Source organism: Penicillium canariense (assembly GCF_028826845.1).
Source record: "Penicillium canariense strain IBT 26290 chromosome Unknown utg000008l_segment0_segment0, whole genome shotgun sequence".
Classification (NCBI taxonomy): domain Eukaryota; kingdom Fungi; phylum Ascomycota; class Eurotiomycetes; order Eurotiales; family Aspergillaceae; genus Penicillium; species Penicillium canariense.
Genome location: NW_026622735.1, coordinates 592423 through 615632, shown reverse-complemented (window position 1 = coordinate 615632; position 23210 = coordinate 592423). Strand labels below are relative to the sequence as shown.

General features: G+C 52.2%; 9 protein-coding genes across 9 annotated transcripts; 6 read left to right on the top strand and 3 right to left on the bottom strand.

Annotated features, from left to right (window-relative positions):
- Positions 1–16: 16 nt before the first annotated feature.
- N7482_010220 (putative autophagy ubiquitin-activating enzyme ApgG) lies at positions 17–2501 on the bottom strand (the record flags this gene model as incomplete). Its single annotated transcript, XM_056692344.1, has 7 exons — positions 17–97; positions 163–525; positions 577–1044; positions 1111–1255; positions 1326–2041; positions 2134–2242; positions 2311–2501. 7 exons carry the CDS (start codon positions 2499–2501, stop codon positions 17–19), a joined length of 2073 nt encoding a protein of 690 aa, XP_056538301.1.
- Positions 2502–2830: 329 nt separating this feature from the next.
- On the top strand, positions 2831–4284 carry N7482_010219 (deoxycytidine monophosphate deaminase; the record flags this gene model as incomplete). The annotated part of the gene is made up of 7 exons (XM_056692343.1): positions 2831–2852; positions 2906–3248; positions 3346–3707; positions 3795–3927; positions 3989–4076; positions 4136–4186; positions 4246–4284. The coding sequence occupies 7 exons, from the start codon at positions 2831–2833 to the stop codon at positions 4282–4284; spliced, it is 1038 nt and encodes a 345-aa protein (XP_056538300.1).
- Positions 4285–5910: 1626 nt separating this feature from the next.
- On the top strand, positions 5911–7712 carry N7482_010218 (imidazoleglycerol-phosphate synthase; the record flags this gene model as incomplete). The annotated part of the gene is made up of 3 exons (XM_056692342.1): positions 5911–6033; positions 6117–7550; positions 7623–7712. 3 exons carry the CDS (start codon positions 5911–5913, stop codon positions 7710–7712), a joined length of 1647 nt encoding a protein of 548 aa, XP_056538299.1.
- Positions 7713–8666: 954 nt separating this feature from the next.
- On the top strand, positions 8667–10735 carry N7482_010217 (cleavage polyadenylation factor subunit MPE1; the record flags this gene model as incomplete). The annotated part of the gene is made up of 4 exons (XM_056692341.1): positions 8667–8838; positions 8905–9199; positions 9255–9355; positions 9426–10735. The coding sequence occupies 4 exons, from the start codon at positions 8667–8669 to the stop codon at positions 10733–10735; spliced, it is 1878 nt and encodes a 625-aa protein (XP_056538298.1).
- An 869-nt stretch (positions 10736–11604) lies between these two features.
- On the top strand, positions 11605–12546 carry N7482_010216 (ornithine decarboxylase antizyme; the record flags this gene model as incomplete). The annotated part of the gene is made up of 3 exons (XM_056692340.1): positions 11605–11713; positions 11820–12243; positions 12324–12546. The coding sequence occupies 3 exons, from the start codon at positions 11605–11607 to the stop codon at positions 12544–12546; spliced, it is 756 nt and encodes a 251-aa protein (XP_056538297.1).
- A 3622-nt stretch (positions 12547–16168) lies between these two features.
- Positions 16169–16901, bottom strand: N7482_010215 (uncharacterized protein; the record flags this gene model as incomplete). Its single annotated transcript, XM_056692339.1, has 3 exons — positions 16169–16535; positions 16597–16702; positions 16769–16901. The coding sequence occupies 3 exons, from the start codon at positions 16899–16901 to the stop codon at positions 16169–16171; spliced, it is 606 nt and encodes a 201-aa protein (XP_056538296.1).
- An 804-nt stretch (positions 16902–17705) lies between these two features.
- Positions 17706–18572, top strand: N7482_010214 (yippee/mis18 family protein; the record flags this gene model as incomplete). Its single annotated transcript, XM_056692338.1, has 1 exon — positions 17706–18572. The coding sequence occupies one exon, from the start codon at positions 17706–17708 to the stop codon at positions 18570–18572; it is 867 nt and encodes a 288-aa protein (XP_056538295.1).
- Positions 18573–18934: 362 nt separating this feature from the next.
- Positions 18935–20366, bottom strand: N7482_010213 (SHNi-TPR domain-containing protein; the record flags this gene model as incomplete). Its single annotated transcript, XM_056692337.1, has 2 exons — positions 18935–19207; positions 19281–20366. 2 exons carry the CDS (start codon positions 20364–20366, stop codon positions 18935–18937), a joined length of 1359 nt encoding a protein of 452 aa, XP_056538294.1.
- Positions 20367–20696: 330 nt separating this feature from the next.
- On the top strand, positions 20697–23003 carry N7482_010212 (DNA polymerase epsilon noncatalytic subunit; the record flags this gene model as incomplete). Its single annotated transcript, XM_056692336.1, has 1 exon — positions 20697–23003. One exon carries the CDS (start codon positions 20697–20699, stop codon positions 23001–23003), a length of 2307 nt encoding a protein of 768 aa, XP_056538293.1.
- Positions 23004–23210: the final 207 nt, after the last annotated feature.

The window sequence follows — 23210 nt, the reverse complement described above, 5'->3', positions numbered from 1 at the left end:
GACGGTTGCCTGCTCTCTACAGAATCTCAAGCTCGTCATTCCCTGAACCTTCCTCCCACTCGATGTCGGCCAGGGCTGCTTCGGCTTTCTCTTGAACCTGGTGGCTTGTCAGAAATACCCGGGGATTGAAGTTAGCATTACCTCTGTGTGGGTTTTACGTACCTCTTTGAGCCCGCTTAGTTCTTCCACGTACCCAGGCTCGTTCAGGGCTTTTCGCACAAATTCCCAGCCTTGTTCTCGGTATGCACTGGCCACCTTCTCCGAGCAAGCGCTGCAACATGAGTAACTTTGGCCGGTGACGGTAATATTCTCGAATGTTGCAAGGAACCCTCGAATCTGATGTGGCACAAGCCCAAGAGGATGATCCCCGCGATCGTCACTACGGGTCAGTGGGGCTGGTGCTGCGGCGCCCTGTGGGTGCTGAAGGATCGATACGAGCAGTTCAACCAAAAGCGCAGAGGCTATCGCAGCGACTCCAGGGCGGGTGACGGTGCACTGTTGATCGAGAGTCTGGTCTTTGATCGACTATTGTGGGGGTCAGCTTGGCATCAACCAAAGCCCAGGGTTACATCTTACATTCGCGGGCGCAACGACATCGTTACAGAAGTAGCATCCCAGATCCGCCGGTGCATCTTCGGCCCCAGAAACTCCATGGCGCATTACAACAAATGAATCGAATCCCAATGCTGCGTTCACTACAATCTTCCCCGCTGCTTTCCCCATAACTGTAGGTAGCCAACGTGACTCTCGGGTGTCCATGAGAAGAAAGATGGCGTCATGTTCGTCAATGAGTTCTTGGAGAGCTTTGAAATCTGCCCGTGTCGCCTCTTCATCCATGATGGGGTGGCCCGCCATGGGCACCGAAAGAAGATGCCCAACGGTATCAACTCCCGGATAGATTTCCTTCAGGGCCTCTGATGCTCGGTGGGCTTTTGGTGCGCCGCCATTCAAGCAGTCGGCGAACGTGAAGAGGGGCTGGCGGACGGGATTGGAGAATGAAACAGTGCCTTTGTCCACAAAGGTGATTTTTTTCACCCCCCACCCCTGAAGTCATATGTGTTAGTCTGTACATTAAGAGTCCAGTTGCGCAACGAGGACAGTGGTACATACCAGCAAGTTGCGGGAGACATAGCTCCCCAGCGTACCAGCCCCGAGTAAAAGACACTTGGTGTGCTTGATCTTCTCGAGATTCAGCGACGGGCTGATGCGCCATTTCATGAGTTTGAGATTGAGGTCGACTGATTGGTCTGCCAGCCTGTCCGCCGTCCCAAAAGACGAAAGATTAGTAGTCGACAGCCTCATTCCATCCGATGTGAACACTGTACCTGATAGGATCCATGTATTCCGTTAAATTAACAATCCTTCCTGCCAACTTTCCAGCAGGGTTGCGCTCCCAGCCGGTGATTTTCGGCATCTGGCCGGGCGTTGGCCGGGTGTTGGCCGCCTTGGAAATATTCCCCGCAGGCGTGGATTCCAGACGGATCACCATACTACGACCCTGATCACGTCTGGATAAAACGTCGCGATATCGTAGAATCTGCACCCGGTCCAGACCCCACCGTTGTTTCACAAGGACCAACAGATTCCGAAGCATCCAGCCCGGAGCACTCTCATAATTGGACGGATCCGCGAAGCAGACATACCGGTCATCGGGTGCGGCACCGGTGAAAAAGCCGTTCTCGTATTCCGATAACGAAGCGATTCTCCAGGTGCTCTCGGTCGAGTTGCTTGGGTTCTTCCGCTGCTTGCGGGCTAGGAAGAATCCGCGCTGTCGGCTATCGACTCCATAACTCCAGGTTTGCACCGCATCTACCAGGGCAGTGCTATCCAGAGAAGCAAGATATTCCCCCGGGGGTGAGGCCTCCCCGGCTTGATGATCAGCTGAGCCCACTGGGACCCAGGACGGATCCGAGTGGAGGGCAGGGAATGCAAACCAGTAGTAGAACTTATATTTCTTCAGGTCGGCAAAAGAGATAATGATGAAGGATGATAGCAGGGATGGGCACGAGTAGATGGTACCGTCATTGATGGCATCCCAGATCTGCATCTCCAATCAGTATAAGTATATCATAAACCATATCAGTACATCACTGCTCCTTGTGATTTTCAGTAGCTCCGAGGGCACACTCGTACCGTTTTCCCTGCCTGGAGGATCATATGTGGCTTGTCCATGTTGCGATATTCCTCAATCGTATTCACATTCTTGATCATGCCTTCTGCACGGTAATAACCTGTTGGTGCTCTGCGCACGTCTCGTTAGCCTGAAGGGTCAACGTCCGAATATAGGTATGGGAATATCGTGGAATGTACTCGTTATTTGCAAGCGCATTTCCATGGATCTGCATTCGACAGCTAGCATTGTCCGCGTCGGCGGGGCGAATCTCGTAGAGCCCTAACATGGAGCGAGCGGAGTCGTCCAGCATGTCATGGTTGATCTTATGCGAGGCGAGTGCCGTGTAGAACGGCAGCTCAATATCGGACGCATATGGCGTGTACTGCATCGTGGTGGGGTGGAATCACAGACCACCGGGAGTCCGAGAGGGTGTAAAAGGAGGCAATATACAGTCCTTTTATTTCAGTCCTGTTGTTGTGAGTTGGGTATAGTCAGTAGAGTAGGAGCTGTGGAGGGGAAGTGGGGGTGATGTAATCGACGGGGCGCGAACCGCGCGGGTAGAAAAGGATGAAAATAAAGTGACCGCGTGCCCATCGCGTGACCCGCCCTCGTGGAAATTCAAAGTCCCACGTTATTCCACCTTCAGCCTCTCCCACACTCCACGACCCTCCTCGTCTGCAGTGGTCTGGTCTTGTGGCCTTTTTGTTTCTCCTCAGAATGCTCATCGGCTTATGCGGAGGTCAGCCGAACACTCTCTCTGCTGTGCCACATGAACTAACCCCTCCGTGGAAGGCATCTGCGCTGGCAAGCATGCGATTGCCGAGTATCTGATCCAGCACCAAGGGTTCCAGCTCCTCGAGCTAGACAGCAAATACCACCAGCGCATCACCGACGAGCCCGAGGATGACCTGCGATTACAAGCCTCGCGAATCAGGAAGAACCGAGACGCGTCTGACCTGGTGTTCGACACCCCCGATGCCTTATTAGATTTCGCATTGAAAAGATGGCAAGAGAAATGGGTGACTACAGACATCGCAGATGGTTCGACCCTTGACCGCTTTCTACTGCGGCCGTTTTTCTTGCTGGTGAGCGTGGACGCCCCCGTCAGCCTTCGTTGGAAACGATTCTCGGACCGGTTAGTGGCCCAAACCCCCAAATCATGTATCTCTGAGAATGGTAGCGATTGCAAGTGGCACGTAGACAGACAGACTTATTTCCTTTGTATGATGTAGGTGCTGGCGAAGACAACTAGATCCACCTGATCTGGAGAAATTCGTGCTATGGAACGACCGTCACCTATATGAAAAGGACATTGGGCGGGTCTATCTCACCGACAGAGCCCAAGTGCGCCTATTCAACTCCTCTTCATCACTGGAGGAACTTCACCAGTCTCTGCAGGTGCTGGATCTGGCCGATGAGCAGCGTCTACGACCGAATTGGGATCAATACTTCATGCAACTCGCCTCTCTTGCTGCTCAGAGAAGTAACTGTATGAAACGACGAGTGGGCTGTGTACTCGTCCGAGAACGACGAGTCATTAGCACGGGCTACAACGGTACCCCTCGACACTTGGCTAATTGCAACGAAGGCGGATGTAAGAAGCATGAGCTCCCCCTTCCACCCTCCACCCTCCCTTCCCTCTAATGACAGTATCCCATGTGTCTTGCTGAACGCTGCTTAGGCCCCCGATGCAACCGTGGCGACGGTGGTGGAGTTGGCCTCTCCACCTGTCTCTGTCTCCATGCCGAAGAAAACGCTTTGCTGGAGGCTGGCAGAGAACGCATTCGGGAGGGCGCTATTCTTTATTGTGACACGTAAGTCCCAACTTGAAAAGAATTCATTTTTTTCAAATCTTATTCTCATACATGAGCGCAGATGCCCGTGCTTGACTTGCACGGTAAAGATTGCCCAGGTTGGCATCTCCGAAGTTGTATACTCCCAGGGCTACAATATGGACACGGAAGTAAGTCGGTGCCGGCAGCTGTGAATCAAATGGAACGTTCAACTGACGCAACCCTCTAGAGTGCGGCCATTCTTGAGGCTGCAGGTGTACGCCTGCGACAATTTAGCCCTGTAAGATCTTCCTTCAGCATCACTTGTTCTATCACCTCGTGCTAATAATCTGTGTTTAGCCGTCAAATGGTCTGATTTATCTGCAGGGCTCTGATTGAGCGCTCGGAAAATAACCATCGAATCTTGACGACGATGACGATTATGACAATGATGAAGATGAGAGAAGATAGAGGGGTCAGGATAAGACACACAGTTATATCATGTGTGAGCATATAGATGAGCCGGTATGCTTGGCTGAGTAGTAGGGGTACAAACGGATAGACCAAATGTGAAATCAAGAACCCAAGAATCGATTTCGAAGTAAAAATAAGCCGTCCAAAATCTAGACCTGGCTTAATGCCACATGCCATGCGCTCAGTATTGCGGCCAGGTCCGAATCCAATAATAAGAGCACATTGTCCATGTGGTCAGATCGTGCCACTGTTGGAACTGGAGACAGGACTTCATGAGCCCATATTCGATTTCTAATTTATAGACGAGACAACAGGGCGGATCTTCCATTCCCTTTCTAATTAATAGATTTATTAATACTCACAAACATCCCCCACCAACGCCATCTTTCAACTCGCCTCGAATGTACCTGCAAATGTCCACCAGTCCGGGAGCACATGTTCTTCAGAGGATAAATGCTCATCAATCAGCTTTTCTCCGAATATTATCCCATTGGTAACGAATCACTGAAGAGATGCAACCGCCAGGGATAAGGAAGAAAGACAGGATGAGCAATTAATTATTCTTTCGCCTCCTTGCAGCTCCTTGGAGGCGTCCTGATGGTAAAGGCCAGGAAAATCTCGATGGGAGTACTCTCACGTTTATTTTTGGCATCAAATATATCGAACAGAGACTTGAGAGTAGTCATGCACATACGGTATTTCGGCGACGAAGAGGTGCAGGAAATGCATGATAGTAGCTACTCATCACATTATACCTAAGCCTGGATCTAATGACTAGTTATTCTCCCAAAGGCAAACCATAGATTTGTGATCCTCCAGGACAGAGAAGGTTGTGCTGTATAATGTAGCTAGTCGTCGCGAATACGCAATGCGGTGGTATCTGACTGACTGTCTATTTTCTAGGTTCCTTAATTGACGTTCTACGGAAACCAGGTACCGCAATATTTGCCAAAGCATCAACCGCATCGAAAGGCCTGCAACAAAAAAATCGTTGCTTTGATCCAGATCCTGTTCTTTGGCCTTGATATTTCAAAACCATCGTCTTCTAATACGTGTTCAGTGTGAAGGGACTGCGGGTAGTGGATGCCAGTGTCCTGCCAGCGACGGTGGTCAGTCACCATCAGGAGGCGCTTTTGTACGCGGTGGCTGAGAAGGCTGCTGAACTGATCGCCGGTCAGTGGTGGCTCTGCCGCACATAATAATTCTTGAGTTTTGATTAGTATAAAAGGAATGTCGTCAATTTCAATAGATACACACAAGGGCAAATTCGCTCCTCAGGGAACAGACCGTATGCTCTTGTGTACTTGCAGGTAGCGGGTACTCATTGTAAGGAGCAAAATAAGCCCAGTCATAAGTACTCAGTACTTTTCCTTCCCCGCCGGCCATTCCGACATTCTGCCTGGCAGAAAAGCGAAGGGAAATGACTCAGCGGGTGAATTTTGGAGGGGCTATCAATGACTCCGATCTTCCCTTCCATGCTGGACTCAATTCCTCCCTCATCCGCTGTTTGCCCAAAAGTTGCCTTTGTGGCTGCAGAGTCATCTCCCCAAAATGCCGACTGTTCACCTTCTGGACTACGTCGCGGGGAACATCCGCTCGTTGGTCAATGCGATCAACCAGGTCGGATACGAAGTGGAATGGGTCAAAACCCCCGAAGATGTGAAGAACGCTGACGTATGTGAAAGAAGAAGCTGCAATTTATGAAATTCTAAAACTGTGGCCACTGTTCTGGGACTAATGTTCATTGCGTGCGGTAGAAATTGATCCTTCCCGGTGTCGGCCACTTCGGCCACTGCCTCTCACAACTGGAGCAGGGCGGATTCCTGGGCCCAATTCGGCAGCATATTGAAGCTGGAAAGCCATTCATGGGTATCTGTGTCGGCCTGCAGGCTCTGTTCCAGGGATCCGAAGAAGACCCTAACGTCCCCGGTCTGGGCGTGGTTCCCATGCGCATCCAAAAGTTCGACGACAAATCCAAGAGCGTGCCGCACATCGGGTGGAACTCGGCCATGAACACGGGGCTTGAGGTGAAGAAGCAGAGTTTCTACGGATTGAGGCCGACCAGCAAGTACTATTACGTGCACTCCTACGCGGCGCCCTACACGGCGGGAGTCCTCGAAGCGGACGGCTGGTCCGTTGCGACGGCCACTTATGGCGAGGAGGAGTTCATTGGCGCAATCAGCCGGGGCAATGTCTTCGGTACCCAATTCCACCCTGAGAAGAGCGGCGTGGCGGGGCTACGGGCCATCCGCGCGTTCTTGACCGGGGACCAGTTCCAATCTCTTCCCCAGGACCTGCTTGCGGGCAAGGAAGACGGACTCACACGTCGGGTGATTGCCTGCCTCGATGTGCGGACAAATGACAACGGAGATCTCGTCGTGACCAAGGGTGATCAATATGACGTGCGCGAGAAGAGCGGGGTGGATGCGGGCGGCCAGGTTCGCAACCTCGGAAAGCCCGTCGACATGGCCAAGAAGTATTATGAGCAAGGAGCGGACGAGGTGACCTTTTTGAACATCACATCGTTCCGCAACTGCCCCGTGGCAGACGCACCCATGCTGGAAATTCTGCGGCGGACATCAGAGACGGTCTTCGTACCCTTGACGATCGGCGGAGGCATCAAGGACACGGTGGACACCGATGGCACCGCGATCCCCGCGCTGGATGTCGCAACCATGTACTTCAAGTCCGGCGCAGACAAGGTCAGCATCGGCTCTGATGCCGTGTTCGCCGCAGAGGACTATTACAAGTTCGGGCTGAGCGGGCGCACCGCCATTGAGACGATCTCGAATGCCTACGGGAAACAGGCAGTGGTGGTGAGCGTCGATCCGAAGCGAGTTTACGTGGATCGACCGGAGGACACCACCCACCACACTTTGAAGACCGCTTATCCTAATGCCAATGGGCAGGAATACTGCTGGTACCAGTGCACGGTCAAGGGCGGCCGGGAGACCCGCGACATGGATGTGAGACAACTGGTGCAGGCGGTGGAGGCGATGGGTGCGGGTGAAATCCTGCTCAACTGTATTGACAAGGACGGCAGCAACAGTGGATTTGACCTGGAGCTGATCCGCGATGTGAAGGCGGCCATTAAGATCCCGGTCATAGCCTCCAGCGGGGCTGGAGTGCCGGGTCACTTTGCGGAGGTTTTTAGCCAGACGACGACCGATGCAGCATTGGGTGCAGGCATGGTAAGTGTCCAATATGAGGCTATCTTTTTTGGGGCGTATATGAAGGAATTTGCTGACTTGAAATTTCCCTAGTTCCACCGTGGAGAGTACACTGTGAGCCAGGTGAAGGATCACCTTCAGGCGGAGGGATTCCTGGTCCGCCAGTTCGAGGCGGATCTTTGAGACTGGGGATGGCTATGTTGAGAATGTGTAAATGGGGGTTCCGTCCTTGAATAGATAGACTTTATGTTAAAATGACGCTACATAGGACCATGCTATTTACACTCGTAAGACTTCCTGTTCCGGAAACAGCGTTCGCTGATATAAGCAAGGCGGCGAGGTTGGCGGTCAGGTGGACTTTTCCGGTCGCCACTTCACCTCACCACTTCACGCACCACCTCACCTCCTCACATCTCCGACATCATCGGCAATCCCCCGACATCCGGTGAACGCTGCACTTTCCACTCCCGATCTTTCCGTGAATGGGCATCATCGCCAACTGTGCCTCTGAAGAGCTGTGACTGACACCAACGTGATACTCCCCTTGTCTACGCGTCCTGTGGTGGTGAGACCAAACGCCCGGACTGTTCCCAGGTGACGGAGGGGGCTCTGTGAAAAACGAAGGACTATAACCTTTCTTCACATCTGTGTCTCTTATCCAGCGACAGTTTTCCTTTCTTTTTCCTTTCTGTCTTCGACAGTTGTATTCTCATCCGTGTCATCCGTGTCATCCTTGTCATCACTGTCCTCAGTGCTTTGATCTTCTTCATTTGTATGCAGTGTGACCGCTCACCTTTCAGCATTCAAGAGAAAGATTCATTCTCAATCTACCCTCTCGAACATTCCCTCCGATAGACCAGAAGCCTGTCGACCGTGCTGCCTATAAAGAACCAAAACCCTCTTCGTTGTGATTTCCACCACGCAGTATCCTGACGCAAAGATACTGTCCTTGGCTGGCTTTCGTCCCTTTCCGTTTCTCCGTCATTCATACTCCGTACCCCCCTACTCTGCTGCCATTCCCCCTGCTTCCTTGTGCCTGGGTGATTGAGGGTGCTCTAAAAAGTTTCCAGTCTGAATTCAACCACCCGTTCTCTTTCCCCTTTTCTCCTTTCTCGGGTTCCCACAGAGTTCAATACAATGTCATCGTCAGTTCATTTCAAATTCAAGTCCCAGAAAGAACCCTCGCGGGTCACCTTCGATGGCACTGGTATTTCCGTCTTTGAGCTCAAGCGCGAGATCATCAGCCAGAGTAGATTGGGCGATGGGACCGACTTTGAGCTGGAAATCTATGTTGAGGACACTGGAGAAGGTAGGTGACACCAACTCTGGTCCGAACTGCAATGCCATGGATTACAACCTAACCCGCCTGTGCTAGAGTACGACGATGACACAACCATCATCCCCAGATCCACCTCCGTCATTGCCCGCCGACTGCCAGCGGCTCGCCCTGGTAAAGGTGGTGCGGCCCGCTATGTCTCTGGTAAAATGCCTGTCAATGCTCGCAATGCCTCCCGCACCGAACCGTCGACGAATCGGGCTATACCGGGGATGGGCGGATCAGTCAACAACATGCTGGAGCTCAACAATGCGCAGACAGAGGAGGAAAAGATTAATGCGCTCTTTAATCTGCAAGCCAGTCAGTGGAAGGAGCAGCAGCAGGAGATGGCCAAGTGAGTGTGCTGCGTACTATCGGGTATGATTGAGGATGCTAACATGTCTACGCAGTGCGACCCCGGTGCCATTCGGCCGTGGCAGGGGGAAGCCCGTCAATGTCCCTGACCACCCTCCTCCTCCCGGATATCTATGCTACCGTTGTCGAGAGAAAGGTACCTTTGCTCCGTTTTCCCCTGTGTCCCATCGTGCCTTCATCGGTTGAGACTGACCATTCTGTTCTAGGCCACTGGATCCAAGCATGCCCGACGAACAACGACCCCAAGTTCGACGGCAAATATCGGGTCAAGCGGTCCACCGGCATCCCCCGATCATTACAGACCAAGGTTGAGAAACCGGAGTCTTTGGCGCCCGATGGGTCCAACGACGACGCCAGGAACACGGGAGTCATGGTGAACGCCGATGGGGACTTTGTCGTTGCAAGGCCTGATAAAGCAGCGTGGGAGCTGTACCAAGAAAAGACCAAGGCGTCTGCTGCGGCGGCAGCCGAGGCAGCCGCCGCCGAGGAGAGCAAGGCGCTCCAGGCTCGGGGTCTGGAATGCCCAATTGATAAGAGGATGTTCTTAGAGCCCACACAAACCCCATGTTGTCACAGGACATATTGCAATGATTGTATCTCCAATGCCTTGATTGAAAGTGACTTTGTCTGCCCCGGCTGTTCTACGGAGGGAGTCCTACTTGATAACTTGACGCCCGACCATGATGCAGCCTCCAAAATCAAAGCTTATGAAGCGGAAAAGGCCGAGGCTAAGAAAGAGAAGGAAAAGCAGCCCCAGCCAGTGGCGGGACAGGATGGTCTGTCGATGAATGGCACCTCTGCTGCTGAACAGGACTCCTCCAAAGAAGCCGGACTGAAGGAGCGGTCTCCGTCCCACCAAGAAGCAGACGACGCATCCACACAATCTAAGAAGAGGCCAGCCGAGGAGGCGCCAGATCGCGAGACGAATAGTGCGGACCCTGGTAATGCACCAAAAAAACAAAAAAGCGAAGACCAGCCTGAAGCTTCTGCGGTCAAACACACCACCGCGGCGAATAGCAATCCCAAAGAGACACCCACCAACCCTGCGAACCCAGCTTTGCCATTCAACCCGCAGCTGCCCTTCGGCGATTTCGGCATGATGCCCCCATTCTCCAACGGCGGCTTTGGGAACGACACAATGCCATTCATGAACCCGATGGGCATGCCAAACGGCTTCCCCAATGCGATGGGGCCCGGCTGGAACCCGATGAACATGCCTTTTAACCCGCAAGCGGGCATGTACGGGGATCAGAGCACCGGGTTTCCGAACATGTTCACTGGGGACCCGTCAATGATGTTCCCAATGGGCCCGATGGGCCCGATGGGCGCAATGCAGAACCAGAACGCTGGCTTCCAGGCCCCTGGGATGAACAACTTTGCTAACCAGCAGCGGACTGCGTTCAGCGGGCCGTACTCGCGTGAAGAAGACTCGCCGTATTTCCGGCAGCCTGTGAACCCGCAACGACATCAGGCGCGGAATCGGCGGGTACGACCAAGTGACTATCGGGAGCTATGATGGCGATGATGGCATTGATGGCGATTTACACACTTTTTACATCTGGTTGTGACTGGAGAATCTGGCGTTGCGTGCAGCCTTGGGCGTTTCCATGTACAGACCCCTTTTTTGCACCGGTTCTTTTTGTCTTTTTTTTTCTTGTTTCTTTTCTCTTAGAGCGATCGTGTTTCTTGACTCATGTTCTCTCTTCTCTTTTCTTTTGCCCCCTTTGTATACGGCCTTTGCTTCCATATTCGTTATGCATGGCCTCGGCGGGAGGATTGCATTTTCAGGATCAATCATGACATGTATTTCTAGCAAAGGTGCCTAACTAACTAACAAATCCTTATTCTTTTCTGATTTCTCTGATTCTTGTGCTTGCTCTTGTAGTTACCGTCAGTCAGTTTATCCAGGTAACTATCAATAACTCCTGTTTGAACGGGTTATCTACTTGCCTACAAGAAGAGACAACGGACTATGTATCCGATTAACTGGCCAGCGCGACAGTCTCACGTCCAGATGGAAAGGGGATTTAGCAATGAAAGATCCAGCCAACGAGAATAAAACAGCCTGACATGATGAAAGCACAAGACCATCGCTTCCCGACAAGAAGTGTACGTGCCCGACAAGACAGACGGTGTGGTGTGGCCAGAATCAGGTGACCGCAACCGAAAACTCCCCAGACCTCACTTTCACCTCCGCTTCATCCTCCTCCTTCCCTCATCATCGTCAACCATACATGTTCCCTTCCACACTTGCCTGCCATCAACCCACTTCTTCTATACCTCAATCTCAATCGACCCTTATTCAGAACATCTCTTCCAACAATCACCACGATCAAATTCGTCATGGCGAAATACATGAGTAACCACAGTAGTAATCACAATCAAATGACGCGGTTTCCCACCCAGGAGCCGACGGTTATGGCCAGCTGCTACGCCGTCGAGTCTGGCAGCACCGTTGTCCACGGCTTCCACTATTGCACTACTCTGGGCGCCGGTGAGTCCACACCAGCACCTAGGCCACCCTTCGTCCGCGAGCATCCATGCTGACCGCCGATTCTCTTACACACAGGAGCACAGTGGTATCCCTGAGGTCCCCTCAGGGTCTAAAAGAAGTACGTCAAGACCTCCCCTCGAGTATTCCGCGCCCGGCGGATCGCTCAGCTGGGCCGGGAACAACTGGCCCGAGTCCAAAGCCAAAGGGGAGGCGACGCACACCATCCCGGAAGAGTGTGAGAGGCTCTTCTGTGACAGACTGTCCACGACATTCCTTGGTGAGAGGATTGGCGCGAGGCAGGAGTCACTGGGGATGGGTACGTTCCAACGGACTCAGCCAAGTCAACATCCACGCCAGCATCCACATCAGACCGGGCAGGGCCACGAACGTCCTCGGATCCAGAGATGGATTGAAGTGTGGGACTACAGTGGCGATGCAATCTACCGCGGCTTTGTGGCGGGTGAAGGCGACGAGCGAACGCTGTTTGTATTCCTCGAGGACGGCGCCCTCGGGCACGGTCTCAAATCTGGGTGAGTAGTAGCTTTCTTCATGGGCATGATTTACCTCCTACTTCTCTGGTGGGTCACTTACATCTCTGTTTCGTGGACAGGTTAATCGCCCTTTTCGAACTGGCGGGAATCGACGCCTTTGATTGTTCCCAGATAGTCGCCTGCGTCAAGCGCTCGCAGCACCCTGATGAGATGGAGCTCGTCCGCAGTCTCGGGTGGTGCGGGTTCAACCTCACCACCTTGGAGCCGTGGAGCAGGGGCGTACCAGGCAGCTCGGGCCCATGCTTTAGCACAAAATGGCTTTTCTTGGTAGCTGAGGTATAGCCAGTCGCTTGCATCCCGGGTCTTATAATGGATGGATGTGCTCATGGACCCGGGGTGGCTAGGCTGATATTTTGGAGAACTCGGTTTCTTTTGTTTTTACTTTGTTTCTGTTCTTGATATCTTTTCCCCACTGCATCTGGGATGTAGCCGCGGAGCACGAGAATGGCAATGCGATATTCATTTTGTACTTTAGGTACCTAATTAAGTCCAATTCTCATCCTTCCTAGTGAAGAGGTGTCCTACCTGGCAACTCATTACACTTACTCTGTAGCTGCAGCAAAAGCTTATACGTGAGCAGAACTATGACTGTGACTCTCTCCATCCAGCTCCTCTTGTCTCTGCATTCATGTAGTGGATGTATCACCAGGAAGAGTCCATATACTACCTCCATATCTGGTCTGCGAAAGTGAAGAATTATAAGCTTATTATTAGTATTTTAGTAGAAAAAATAGGTTACTATATTAGATTTACTTTATACCCGTAAAAGCTCCTTAATAAGACTAATCGATATTATAGTCTTCCTTTTCCTAGCACTACCCTTAATCTAAAGTAGATAGATATTTGTTCCGTTTCGCCAACTATAGTTCTATAGTGTAAGTTTTATACGTTCAGATCGGCAGATACGCGATCAAACCTACACTGGTGAATTCCTACCGTGACCGGACCATAGTTATTTCCAATCTAGAGTCCATAATCTGTGCTAGTGAAGAATCGATGCCATGATCAAAGTCACACGAGATGCCGCAGTTTGTGCTAAAGGAAGTTACAGGTCACTCAGCTGAGTGAGGGTCTCTTGCTGCTTATTGTCAGGTGACTCGATGGCGCTAGACCGCAATAGCGTAATATATCGACCATGCCCCTTGTAACTCGTTATGGGAGTCCAGCTCCAACATAGAGTGGCGTAGTTTTACGAATCAGTCAAAATATTAAGGAATTGGAAATCATTTCGAGCGAGTATGCTGTCCATCCCTGAGTGTAACAGATTGGGATCATGCTCCAGCTTGCTTATTCTGTCATCACATGACTTCCAATGTAAGAGCATGTGTCGCTGCCCTCGCCAGGGCCTACGGCTTGTTGTACCCCGAAGCATCGCCACTTAAGTCCCTTGGCCAAGAGGGTCAGGTACTCCCATGGGCGATGAAAGAACAATAACTGGGGCTATAAATTCAAGGCACTTCTGGGCACCTGCATTGTTTCTTGATACATGGATTATTATTTAGCTAAATTTAGTTATCTAAGCGCTAGTCTAATACTGCAACCGCTTCAAGAGAGCAACGACAGCTGGACCTGTGTGGCCGTGATTGGCCGCATGATGCCGATTCTGCCAAGACAGCCACGCTAATGCACATACGAGGGACCTAGCCAGGACACTCCCGTTGGATTCTATTCGCTAACAACCTCAAAGTTGCGCTATCTGTTCTTGTGAGCTTCTGACCATGAGTAGTTAGCACTGAGGAGACTGTGAAAAAGGGGCAAGGCCACTTACGTGATCGTCTCAGCAGCTTCTGAATAGATGAGGACAAGGAGTGGTGAAGGTCTGGCTAGCTCGCTCCACACTTTGCCAAGCCGCTTGCTTCGCTCAGCTCGCGCCTCACGCCTGCGTTGGACTGCGCCTGGGCGCTCACATACCTGTCTATAGCAATGCGGCTGTTCAAAGCCCTGTTTCAAAAGTGTATTTCTTAAGGCTGCGCGCGTGGCCTAAATTGATTCGGTGGCCCCAGGACAGGCTAGGCATCCAGATCCTTTTATTTAATCAAGCTTCCTAGGCACGATGCTACAAGCCTCCTGGTCTGGTTATTTGTTTTTGCCAAGTCTCTGCCGGCCCTTGACCAGCAGTCATGGCCAAGCTGCTCTTCATCTGGTTACTGTTCACCGCCACTGCGTGTGCTGCTCCTGATCACTTCCGGCTGTGGTTTCCTCAATATCGCGGGATATTGACAATCTACATGAAAGCATGCATGCCCACATATGACGCCTACAGAGAGGATAGACCCTGTCAGCCGAGCAACTATGGCGGATGTCAATCTGGAAGGATGGTCCATTGCTTGCTAAGCCAGGCCACCGAGTCTCTGAAAGCAAATATGGCCGCTGCCGGTGTTATTTTGGGCCTCCTTCCCACTACATTGTGTCTGGTTGGGTCGAGCACTGTTGAGACTGGTCTTTTGACTCTTCGGCGGCCTTTACTATCGCTGCTCCTGGCATGCGGAGCGCCAGTGGCCTCTCCCATCCGAACGTTCGAGTATCGGGGTCCGATCGATCTAGTTCGAAAGAGGTCTAAGAGCATCGACGCGCCCAGATTCACACCATTATCAGCGGCAGTCATAGTCGCCCTTCAGTATATCTTCGCATTTCTTGCCATCGCCAACTTGGCCCACGTCAGCTGGGAATTGTGTGTCAAAACAGTTTGCAGCTTCTCTTCGGACACAGGCTTTCATCCCGCTCTTTGGGCTTTCCTAGCAGTACCCCTCCATCTTATAGGATGCCTGGCAGTGGTACTCCGTTTCCGTTGCCAAAGCTCAGAGTCAAGACCTGGCGAGCGTTCATGGGCAAGGATGCTCCAAGCGGAATTCCAACTGACTGCACGACAGTCGCCTGCGACACTCCATGACCAAAAGGAAACGTATTGGTTCATAATTTGCTCCTGGTGCACGTCGACTGGAACAGTCTTGCACATTATCTACGGCACACTTGTTTTCTCGAGCATATTGTTCATCAGCGGGCAGGACGCAGTGAAGGTAGTTGCGAGATATTTATGCTCCGCCCTTGTGTGCAGGATCATTCTCATGTTTGAACTTATGGGGATGCGTGATATGATGGAAATTTAGGAGGAAGCCGAAACATACTTCAAAGAACACAGGTCTATGCATGAGGCGAAGAAAGGTTGTCAAGATTGTCCGGCTGCGGTTCAAACAACCTGATCCACCCATCTGCCAAATCTCCAAGAATGTCGCTGGTGAAATCGTTGAGCCGGGCTCTGTAAAAACCATCCGGTGCAGTATGTGCGAGTACTGTTCCCGAAATTTCTTGCTGAGGCCTGTTATCCCCGAAGGAGACGTGGCCATCATAAGAGGGTCGATTATGTTGAAGCGTATGACTGTTCATCTCGATGCATTGAGGAGCATTTCCAAAATTGCGAACTGAAAAACGAGGAGCCTTTTGTTTGACCACTTGGTACTTATACGGCCCCTAATATTTATGGTAGCTGTTCATTTGCATTGCTAGTACAGGCGCCTAACTGAGTGCTTTGATAAATCATTCCTTAATAGTACTTGTTGCCTCGCTAGATTTAGCCCAGCTCCGGCAATATTCGGCCTCCCACTAGACAAGGTCTGCTATTCAGGTGCAACTTAACCACGCTAGCTTGTCTTTACAGGTTGTTTTCAAAATGCTACAGGTGTTACGTTTTCGTATCTAACACCTGGTTTATGTAGATCTGTCGGAGCAAGCTGAAACAGTATATACTAATATTCGGCAGAACGAATGGGTTCAAAGTTCTGTGGTGGTTGCTGTTGATGGTGTGTGATCTAACATACGAAGGGGGCACATGAGGATGTATAACGAGAAGATCTAACCAAATATGACTAGCAGATAGGTAGACAGACTAACATATCATTTGTGGAGCTTATGTTCGGACAGGATCATATTGCTTCTTCAGCTGCAGATGGGACGATGAGGCAATCGCGGCTTGTAGTACAGTCACGGTATGCTCCAGCTCCTCAAGGCGTCGATTCTGCTCCTGAACGTCCCGAATCAGTTGCTTGAATTCGTTACGAAGACTAGCTGCATCATTTGTCTCTGACAAGCGTTCACCGGCGGAATATTCGTGGCAACGATCGACAATCGCGACTGGTAAATGGTTGGCGGGAATGCCCATGCTAACCCGGGGATTGCCTTGCATAGTGGAACCACAACTAACGTCGTTGGTGTGTAGATGCCGACGACCTAGGTCTGCTTGTAAGTTCCCCTGCCGCGTAAACCCGTCCCCGGAACTACGACCGCAGTCTGTGTAAGGGCACATGATCGGCGGTCCATTGATGTTTTTTTATGGACCTCACGATGGTGGCGCGAGAGACCACCGGCGTAGGTGAAGCCCCTGTCTCTGTTGCAGTTCGGCTCATGACATTTGAAAGGACGGTCATGTTTATCCATATGTTTACTAAGGAAGATCGCAGTTAGCATCACCATATGATCGACGAGGATAATACGGGGTGGAGCAACGTACTTCCATTTACAAGGACGGCTAAACGTCGGCGGTAATGGCTGACATCTTGATGGGTGCAGTAAATCTGGTCGTTGGCGTTCCTGGGAACGATGCGGGTGCCTCGAATTTGCACGCACTGGCGGTTGGCGTCCATGTCGTTGATATTTATTTGCTTTTTAATTGAGAAGTGTTATGGAAACCACCCAGTACAACACAGGAGCAGAGTTAGCTAGACCAGCTTCATGTAAACCTAGTGATAAGTATCAGGATGGTCAGGTTGAAGGCACGTTCAACTCACGATTGCATGATGGGTCCGGATATACCGGCGAGACTCAGCCGATCGCTCGGATGGTTGAATACTCAAGAAGTCATACAAGGACCGACTGAGAAGATTCTGAGAGATGGGTGTGGGTTAAATATTCTAGTTTGGACTATGATCTCGTGACCGTATCTTCCGTTACACTTGGAACTTGTACATACCAATTCTTAATGCGGTGTGGTGCAATACAGTCGATGAACCTGGAGAATAATCATCATTATATAGGTCTAACTAGTAGTCATCCAGCATTGGATGGATCTGTCACACGATCATCCTGTTTAGGAACATTATCGGCCACCGTCTGATGTGGTCTGACTACTACAGGGTGTTTCCTCTCTTCACTAGGTGGTGATTTTTGATCTCGGACAAGAGGTTTTGGTACGGATAGTATCTATTTATCTGAGATTATTAGTCCCTCTATTTCAGGCTGCATTTGACCTACCTTGTCCTACTTCCCTTACATATCTTTGTTGGTCCTGAGCCGTGGTCCCATCTCCAAGACCCGCAAAACAGGAATTCGCGGAATCCCAAAGCAAGCCACGACCATGAGCACCAGTTGCAAGGACAAAAAGTCGGGTTGCTTGCTGGTGAGGTCACCACCATCATCACTTCTACGACACACCGCCTAGTCCCCCACCAATGCAGATCAGACATACGACCAACGACCGGTGGACACCGATCGTATACTTCCGAGGTGACGCCCCGCCAAGCTTGCTAGCAGCCGATAAGATAAAGCCCGATGACCTCAGCATTGATTCGCAACTACACCGAATAAACAGTCCATCCCACATCCCTCCTCCTCCCGTTCCCGCTGCTAAATACCAAAGAACCATGTCCAACGAACAGTACGGACGCTCCCTCCCCTTTCCCAAGTTCCTCCTCCCTTCATTGCCTAGCAAACGTGGCCCACGGCCCACTGCGCCGACCAGCTCCCCCGCCCCCGCCGAGAAGTACCTAGATGGCCATCTCTCATACCTGTGCTGCACAGGATGCGCCGCACACCTCTGCCTGACATCGCAGATCATCAGCAAAGGATTCACAGGCCGACATGGCCGCGCGTATCTCGTATCCGCCGAGCCAGTCGCCAGCGCGGTATCCGTCAGCGCGTCCTCGTCGCCGACCACATCTCTGCCGAACACCGTACTCCAGCACCCCGTACCGCGGCAGCTCGTAACAGGAGCGCACACGGTCAGCGACGTGAGCTGCACATTCTGCGGGAGCGTGCTGGGGTGGAAGTACGTTGCGGCGGAAGAGGAGTCGCAGCGGTATAAAGTGGGCAAGTTCATCCTTGAGACGAAGAAGATCACCGCGTCCTCGTGCTGGGAGTCTCCACCGGACATGAACACGAGCGGGGGGATGCCGGGAAAGTGCCAGCCAGATGGGTCAGAGTCTATTTCTGCGGATGTCGAGTTCGACAGCCAGGACGAGGATGAATGTGAGGACTTGTTCGCGGGGATTTGGAGCCCTGGACTGGCTAGTCGACGCCGAAGCCGCAAGATTGAATGATGGCCTGCTTCGGGGTTCGGATTCTGATGACGTGCGAAGCGAAGAGACATGCGGATGAGCTATGGATTAATGACTTGGTTAATATTTCTTTTTCTTTCTCACACTGTGGCGATATACCCATCGTTGACGTTAGTATTTACTATGCTTAATATACTTTAATACTCTCGAGAGTGGATACAATGCATCGCATACGCAACGGTCAAGCAAGCTTGAATAAGCTGTTCCATACTTTTGAATTAGGTAGTTGATCGAATGAGGTTCATGATGCGCCGTGGACACAGAAGTAGGGCACATTTTGAGATGCTCTAGCAACGCCGGGAAGGAAATAAGATGAATACAAAGCATGCATGCCAGGAAGCCTCTCATGCATCCTCTACTCGCGCGCGCTTCGAGTCGCCGTCCGCAGAGGCATCCTCCGCAGGTCGCTTAGACGAGGGCTGTTGAGAGGGTTGGGTAGCAGGCTTCCGTCGGACCAGCGATGATAAGTCGGTTGCCTCTTTGCTGACGGCGTCCAGGCGAGCCTTTTGGTCCGTGGCCGACTGGCCAATGATTTGACCGAGGATGCCTTTCAGCATAGCCTCGTTTTCCTGGTCCTTCTGTTCAATCGAGACCGGCGATCGCTGCAGATCGATAAGCTGTGCAATGAGTTAGCAAGAACGGGGTTGATTGAAACCGACCAACTAAAAGAGCTTGAGGGAGCGTCCTTACTCTTTGCTCCATATCCGCGATGATCTCCTTGACGTTGGCAATCTTTCGTTTTGTGGCTGTCACTTTGTCTTCATCCAGGTCCGTGTCGGCTTCTAACTTCTTCTCTTCGGAAGCCATGCGAACTTTGCAGCTTTCGATAGCGCGCTCCATCTGAGTTGCAGCCTCCTCGCGCATCTCGGCGTCAACCGTCTTTTCTTGGTCATCATCATCTTCACCCTGTTGCTGGACCGACGCAAACTCCAGAGCCAGTGAAAGCTTGTAGTGACACTCCGCGACGGAAGGATCTTCGAAAGGGAACAGGGTATTTCGGAGGTCGAGAGCTGTGCGCAAGTCGGTCACGGCATCAGTGAACCTCTCTGCCTCGAGAGAGATTTCAGCCTGAAGGTCGTAGGTATCGGCAAGCCGCTCCTTGATATGCTTTAAATCCGCAGGTAACTCCGCGGATTTGCCCTTGCCCTTATCAGCACCGCTTTCCTCCACAGCCTCCAGCTTCTTGAGATAGAGGATGCGCGCCAAATCGAGAACCTCGAAGGCGTTCGCAAAGTCATCCTCGTCCTCGTCGTCACCAGCTTCCTCATTCTCCTCCTCCTCATCCTCATCTTCAGAGTCGACAAAGTTCTCATCGCCAGTGAACTGGAAGAAGGGCTTTGATGGCGCGGCTTCCGATTGTGGGCTCGCATCCTTCTTCGTAGAAGTGGCATTCTTGGTCATGGAGCTCGAGATAGCGCCCTGGATCAGGTTTTCGCCGGTAGATGTAGACTTAGTAGCGGGGGCATTGTGGGACTGAGCCTGCTGGGGCTCCCCGGCCACTTTGGACCCAAGCACATCGCTCTTGCTCACGGCAACATTGTAGAGAGACTTTCCGTAGGCGTAGAGCAAATCAGCGTTCTCAGACGACAGCTCACCGTTCAGTTCGGCTTGAAGTTCGGTGGCCTGCGAGTAGAGCTCTGAGGCGGAGTTGTGGTCTTTAGTCGCATCTTTGGCGGCCGCTCGTGCGATCAAATCGCCCAGCTGGGCTCGTTTGTCTTGCGTGGCCGCGGGGGTTTCAATTGGGTTAGCCACCGTGGATTGCTCTGCTTCAGCCATGGTAGGTAGAGGGTAACAGTGAGAAAGGATGTCCAGTGGATGTCAGGTGGAAAATGCAGGGCGCAGAAAGGCGAGAGTTGAGTTGTGTAAGGAAGGCGATAGGCGATAAGCGCAGGCCTTTGCGGCGCGGTCGTGGCGCGTCACGCGTCGCCCTTCCACTTACACTTGCACGGCCTGCAACTTCGGTCGATGACGCTCCCAGTCCCCCAAGCGTGCATGACTTGGTATACCAATTAACCCGTCATTCATTTCGTCTACGCTTCTCTGTTTGAACCGACTTGTTTGAAGTTTGCTTTGGCAACCTCTTCAAGCAAGAGACTGAGCGACACGATGGACCCGACATCCACTCCGCGACATCCAGATCGCTTCCGAATGGGAGCTACAGACCCAATCCCTTCATCCTCCCCGGCATTTGGAACACCTGCACGTCCGTTTCGGTTGCCAAAAGCCCATGCGCCTCCCACCAAGACTTCCATCCTTCCCATCCTGCTTCCTCCTGCCACTCTTCGACCAGTGGCATTCCGCACATTTACACGCAAGCATAATCTCACAATCTCATCACCAGCACTGCAGACACTCGCAGTCTTCGTGGGTAAAAATTGCGGTTCAGGATGGCGCGAAGAAGGATTGGCGGAGAAGGTCCTGGACGAGGTGGCCAAGATCTGGAAAAGAGCCGGGGGCGGAGTCATTGTGGAAGAAGGCAAGGGTGCATCATTGAAAGCCATCCTGCAGACGCTCGAGGGCAGTATGAGCGGGGGACGAGTGGTCGCAGGCAAAGGCAACTCCCAGGACGGGCCTGGGAAGACATCAAGCTTCGGCGTGGATGTCGGTCGGATGGACAGCAATAATGACCACTCGCAAGGGTCATTCACCACGAGAGCAGGGGATGTGGAAGAGGACGAGTCTAGAGTCTCGTTTCATCCGCGGCACTGGCTCAAGGTGATCGACGCGTTCGATCTTCCTCGCTTGACCTACAATGTCGACAAAAAATACTTCGAAGCTTTCAAGTCGAAACCCACTTTGTTTCCTCCTCCATCGCACAAAACTGCGCTGTTCCGAGACCGCTATAATTTGGTCTACCAACGGCTCCTTCGGAATGAGTCTTTCCAAAGCTCTTTGGGAGTCACCGGCATGCCACCCCTTCAGCGATCATCGTCGAATCTTGGAACGCAGCAATCGTACAAGTTGACACCAATTGCGAACTTACTAGGCCGAAGTGGCACATCTCATCTTCTTCTCGGCCTCCTTTCTATTTCTCCCACAGGAGATCTCTCATTGGTAGATTTGACCGGAACCGTGGTTTTGGATCTCAGCCATGCGCGGATGATCCCTGAAGACGGTGCGTGGTTTGCACCAGGGATGATTGTTCTTGTGGATGGGATCTATGAGGAAGAAGAGATGGTCAAGGGCTCTGTGTTAGGCGGCAACACTGGAGTTGGGGGTGCCATTGGGGGGCACTTTGTGGGAGTATCGATCTGCGGGCCTCCCTGTGAGCGGAGAGATATTTCTCTCGGGACGGGCACTCGCCAGGGCAGCGGTGATCTGAGCTCCAGCGGCGGATTCGGATGGGTTGACTTCTCAGGGACTGGCAGTGAGCGTGCACAAGGTGCGCGGATGAGGAGAATCCAAGAGAAATGCCTGCGCAGCGAAGCCGAGGCGATGGAGTCTACGGCCCGCCTCAAGGTCGCCGTTCTGAACGAGGTCAATCTCGACAACATGAAGACCCTGGATGCGCTGCGGAAGGTGTTCAGCACATACAATGATCTTGCACTCTCCGAGCGACCTCAGACATTCGTTCTGATTGGCAATTTTGTGCAAAAGGCAATCATCAACGGCGGAGGCCGGGCTGGGAGTATCGAGTATAAGGAATACTTTGATTCGCTCGCAGTGGTCCTCTCAGACTTCCCCGCGCTGCTGCAGCACTCGACCTTCGTCTTTGTACCGGGAGACAACGATCCATGGGCATCCGCGTTCTCGACTGGAGCAGCATCTACCATTCCGCGACAACCGATCCCGGAGCTGTTCACCTCTCGAATCCGCCGCGCCTTTGCAACTGCAAACTCCGAGCTGGACAGGACGCAGACCTCCGAGCCGCCAGGCGAAGCCCTGTGGACGTCAAACCCGGCACGGCTTTCGTGGTTTGGGCCAGTTCACGACATTACAATTTTTCGCGATGATATCGCAGGCCGTTTGAGGCGTACCGCAATCAACACCAAAGCAGACGAAGACGAGCCCGACACTACAATGCACGAGGCTTTAGACGGCGCCACAAATCAGGCAGTCTCCGTCGCGCCAGACCTCGACCAACCCAACGGCGCCAGCTTGGACGGCGTCTCGGTCGCAGCATCGATGGCCCGCAAACTAGTCAAGACTATTCTGGACCAAGGCACCGTCTCCCCATTCCCGCTGCAATTGCGGCCTGTGCTGTGGGACCGGGCTTCCGCGGTGCAGCTATATCCACTGCCGACAGCGCTCATCCTGGCCGATTCCGAGACGGCGCCTTTCTGCATGACCTATGAGGGGTGCCATGTCATGAACCCGGGCCGCTTGTTGCCGGAGGGTGACGTGCAGGCAGTAAGATGGGTGGAATTTGATGTGCTGCGGAATCGCGGGCGAGTGAAGGAAGAACGGTATTAAGCTTTGTTTTAAGCTTTAAGCCTGATCTAAATAAACATAAACCTAAACCGCAACAAGGCAAGAGCGGCGTTTGGATTGGCATTGAGTCCCTGTACGTATTCACGCATATATGACTAGTTTAGTACCCCGTCTGAAGTATGAGATGGAGCATGCCAGCCCTGCTGGCAAGGATGCTACGAGCGGGAGTTATGGAGCAAAACGAAACCA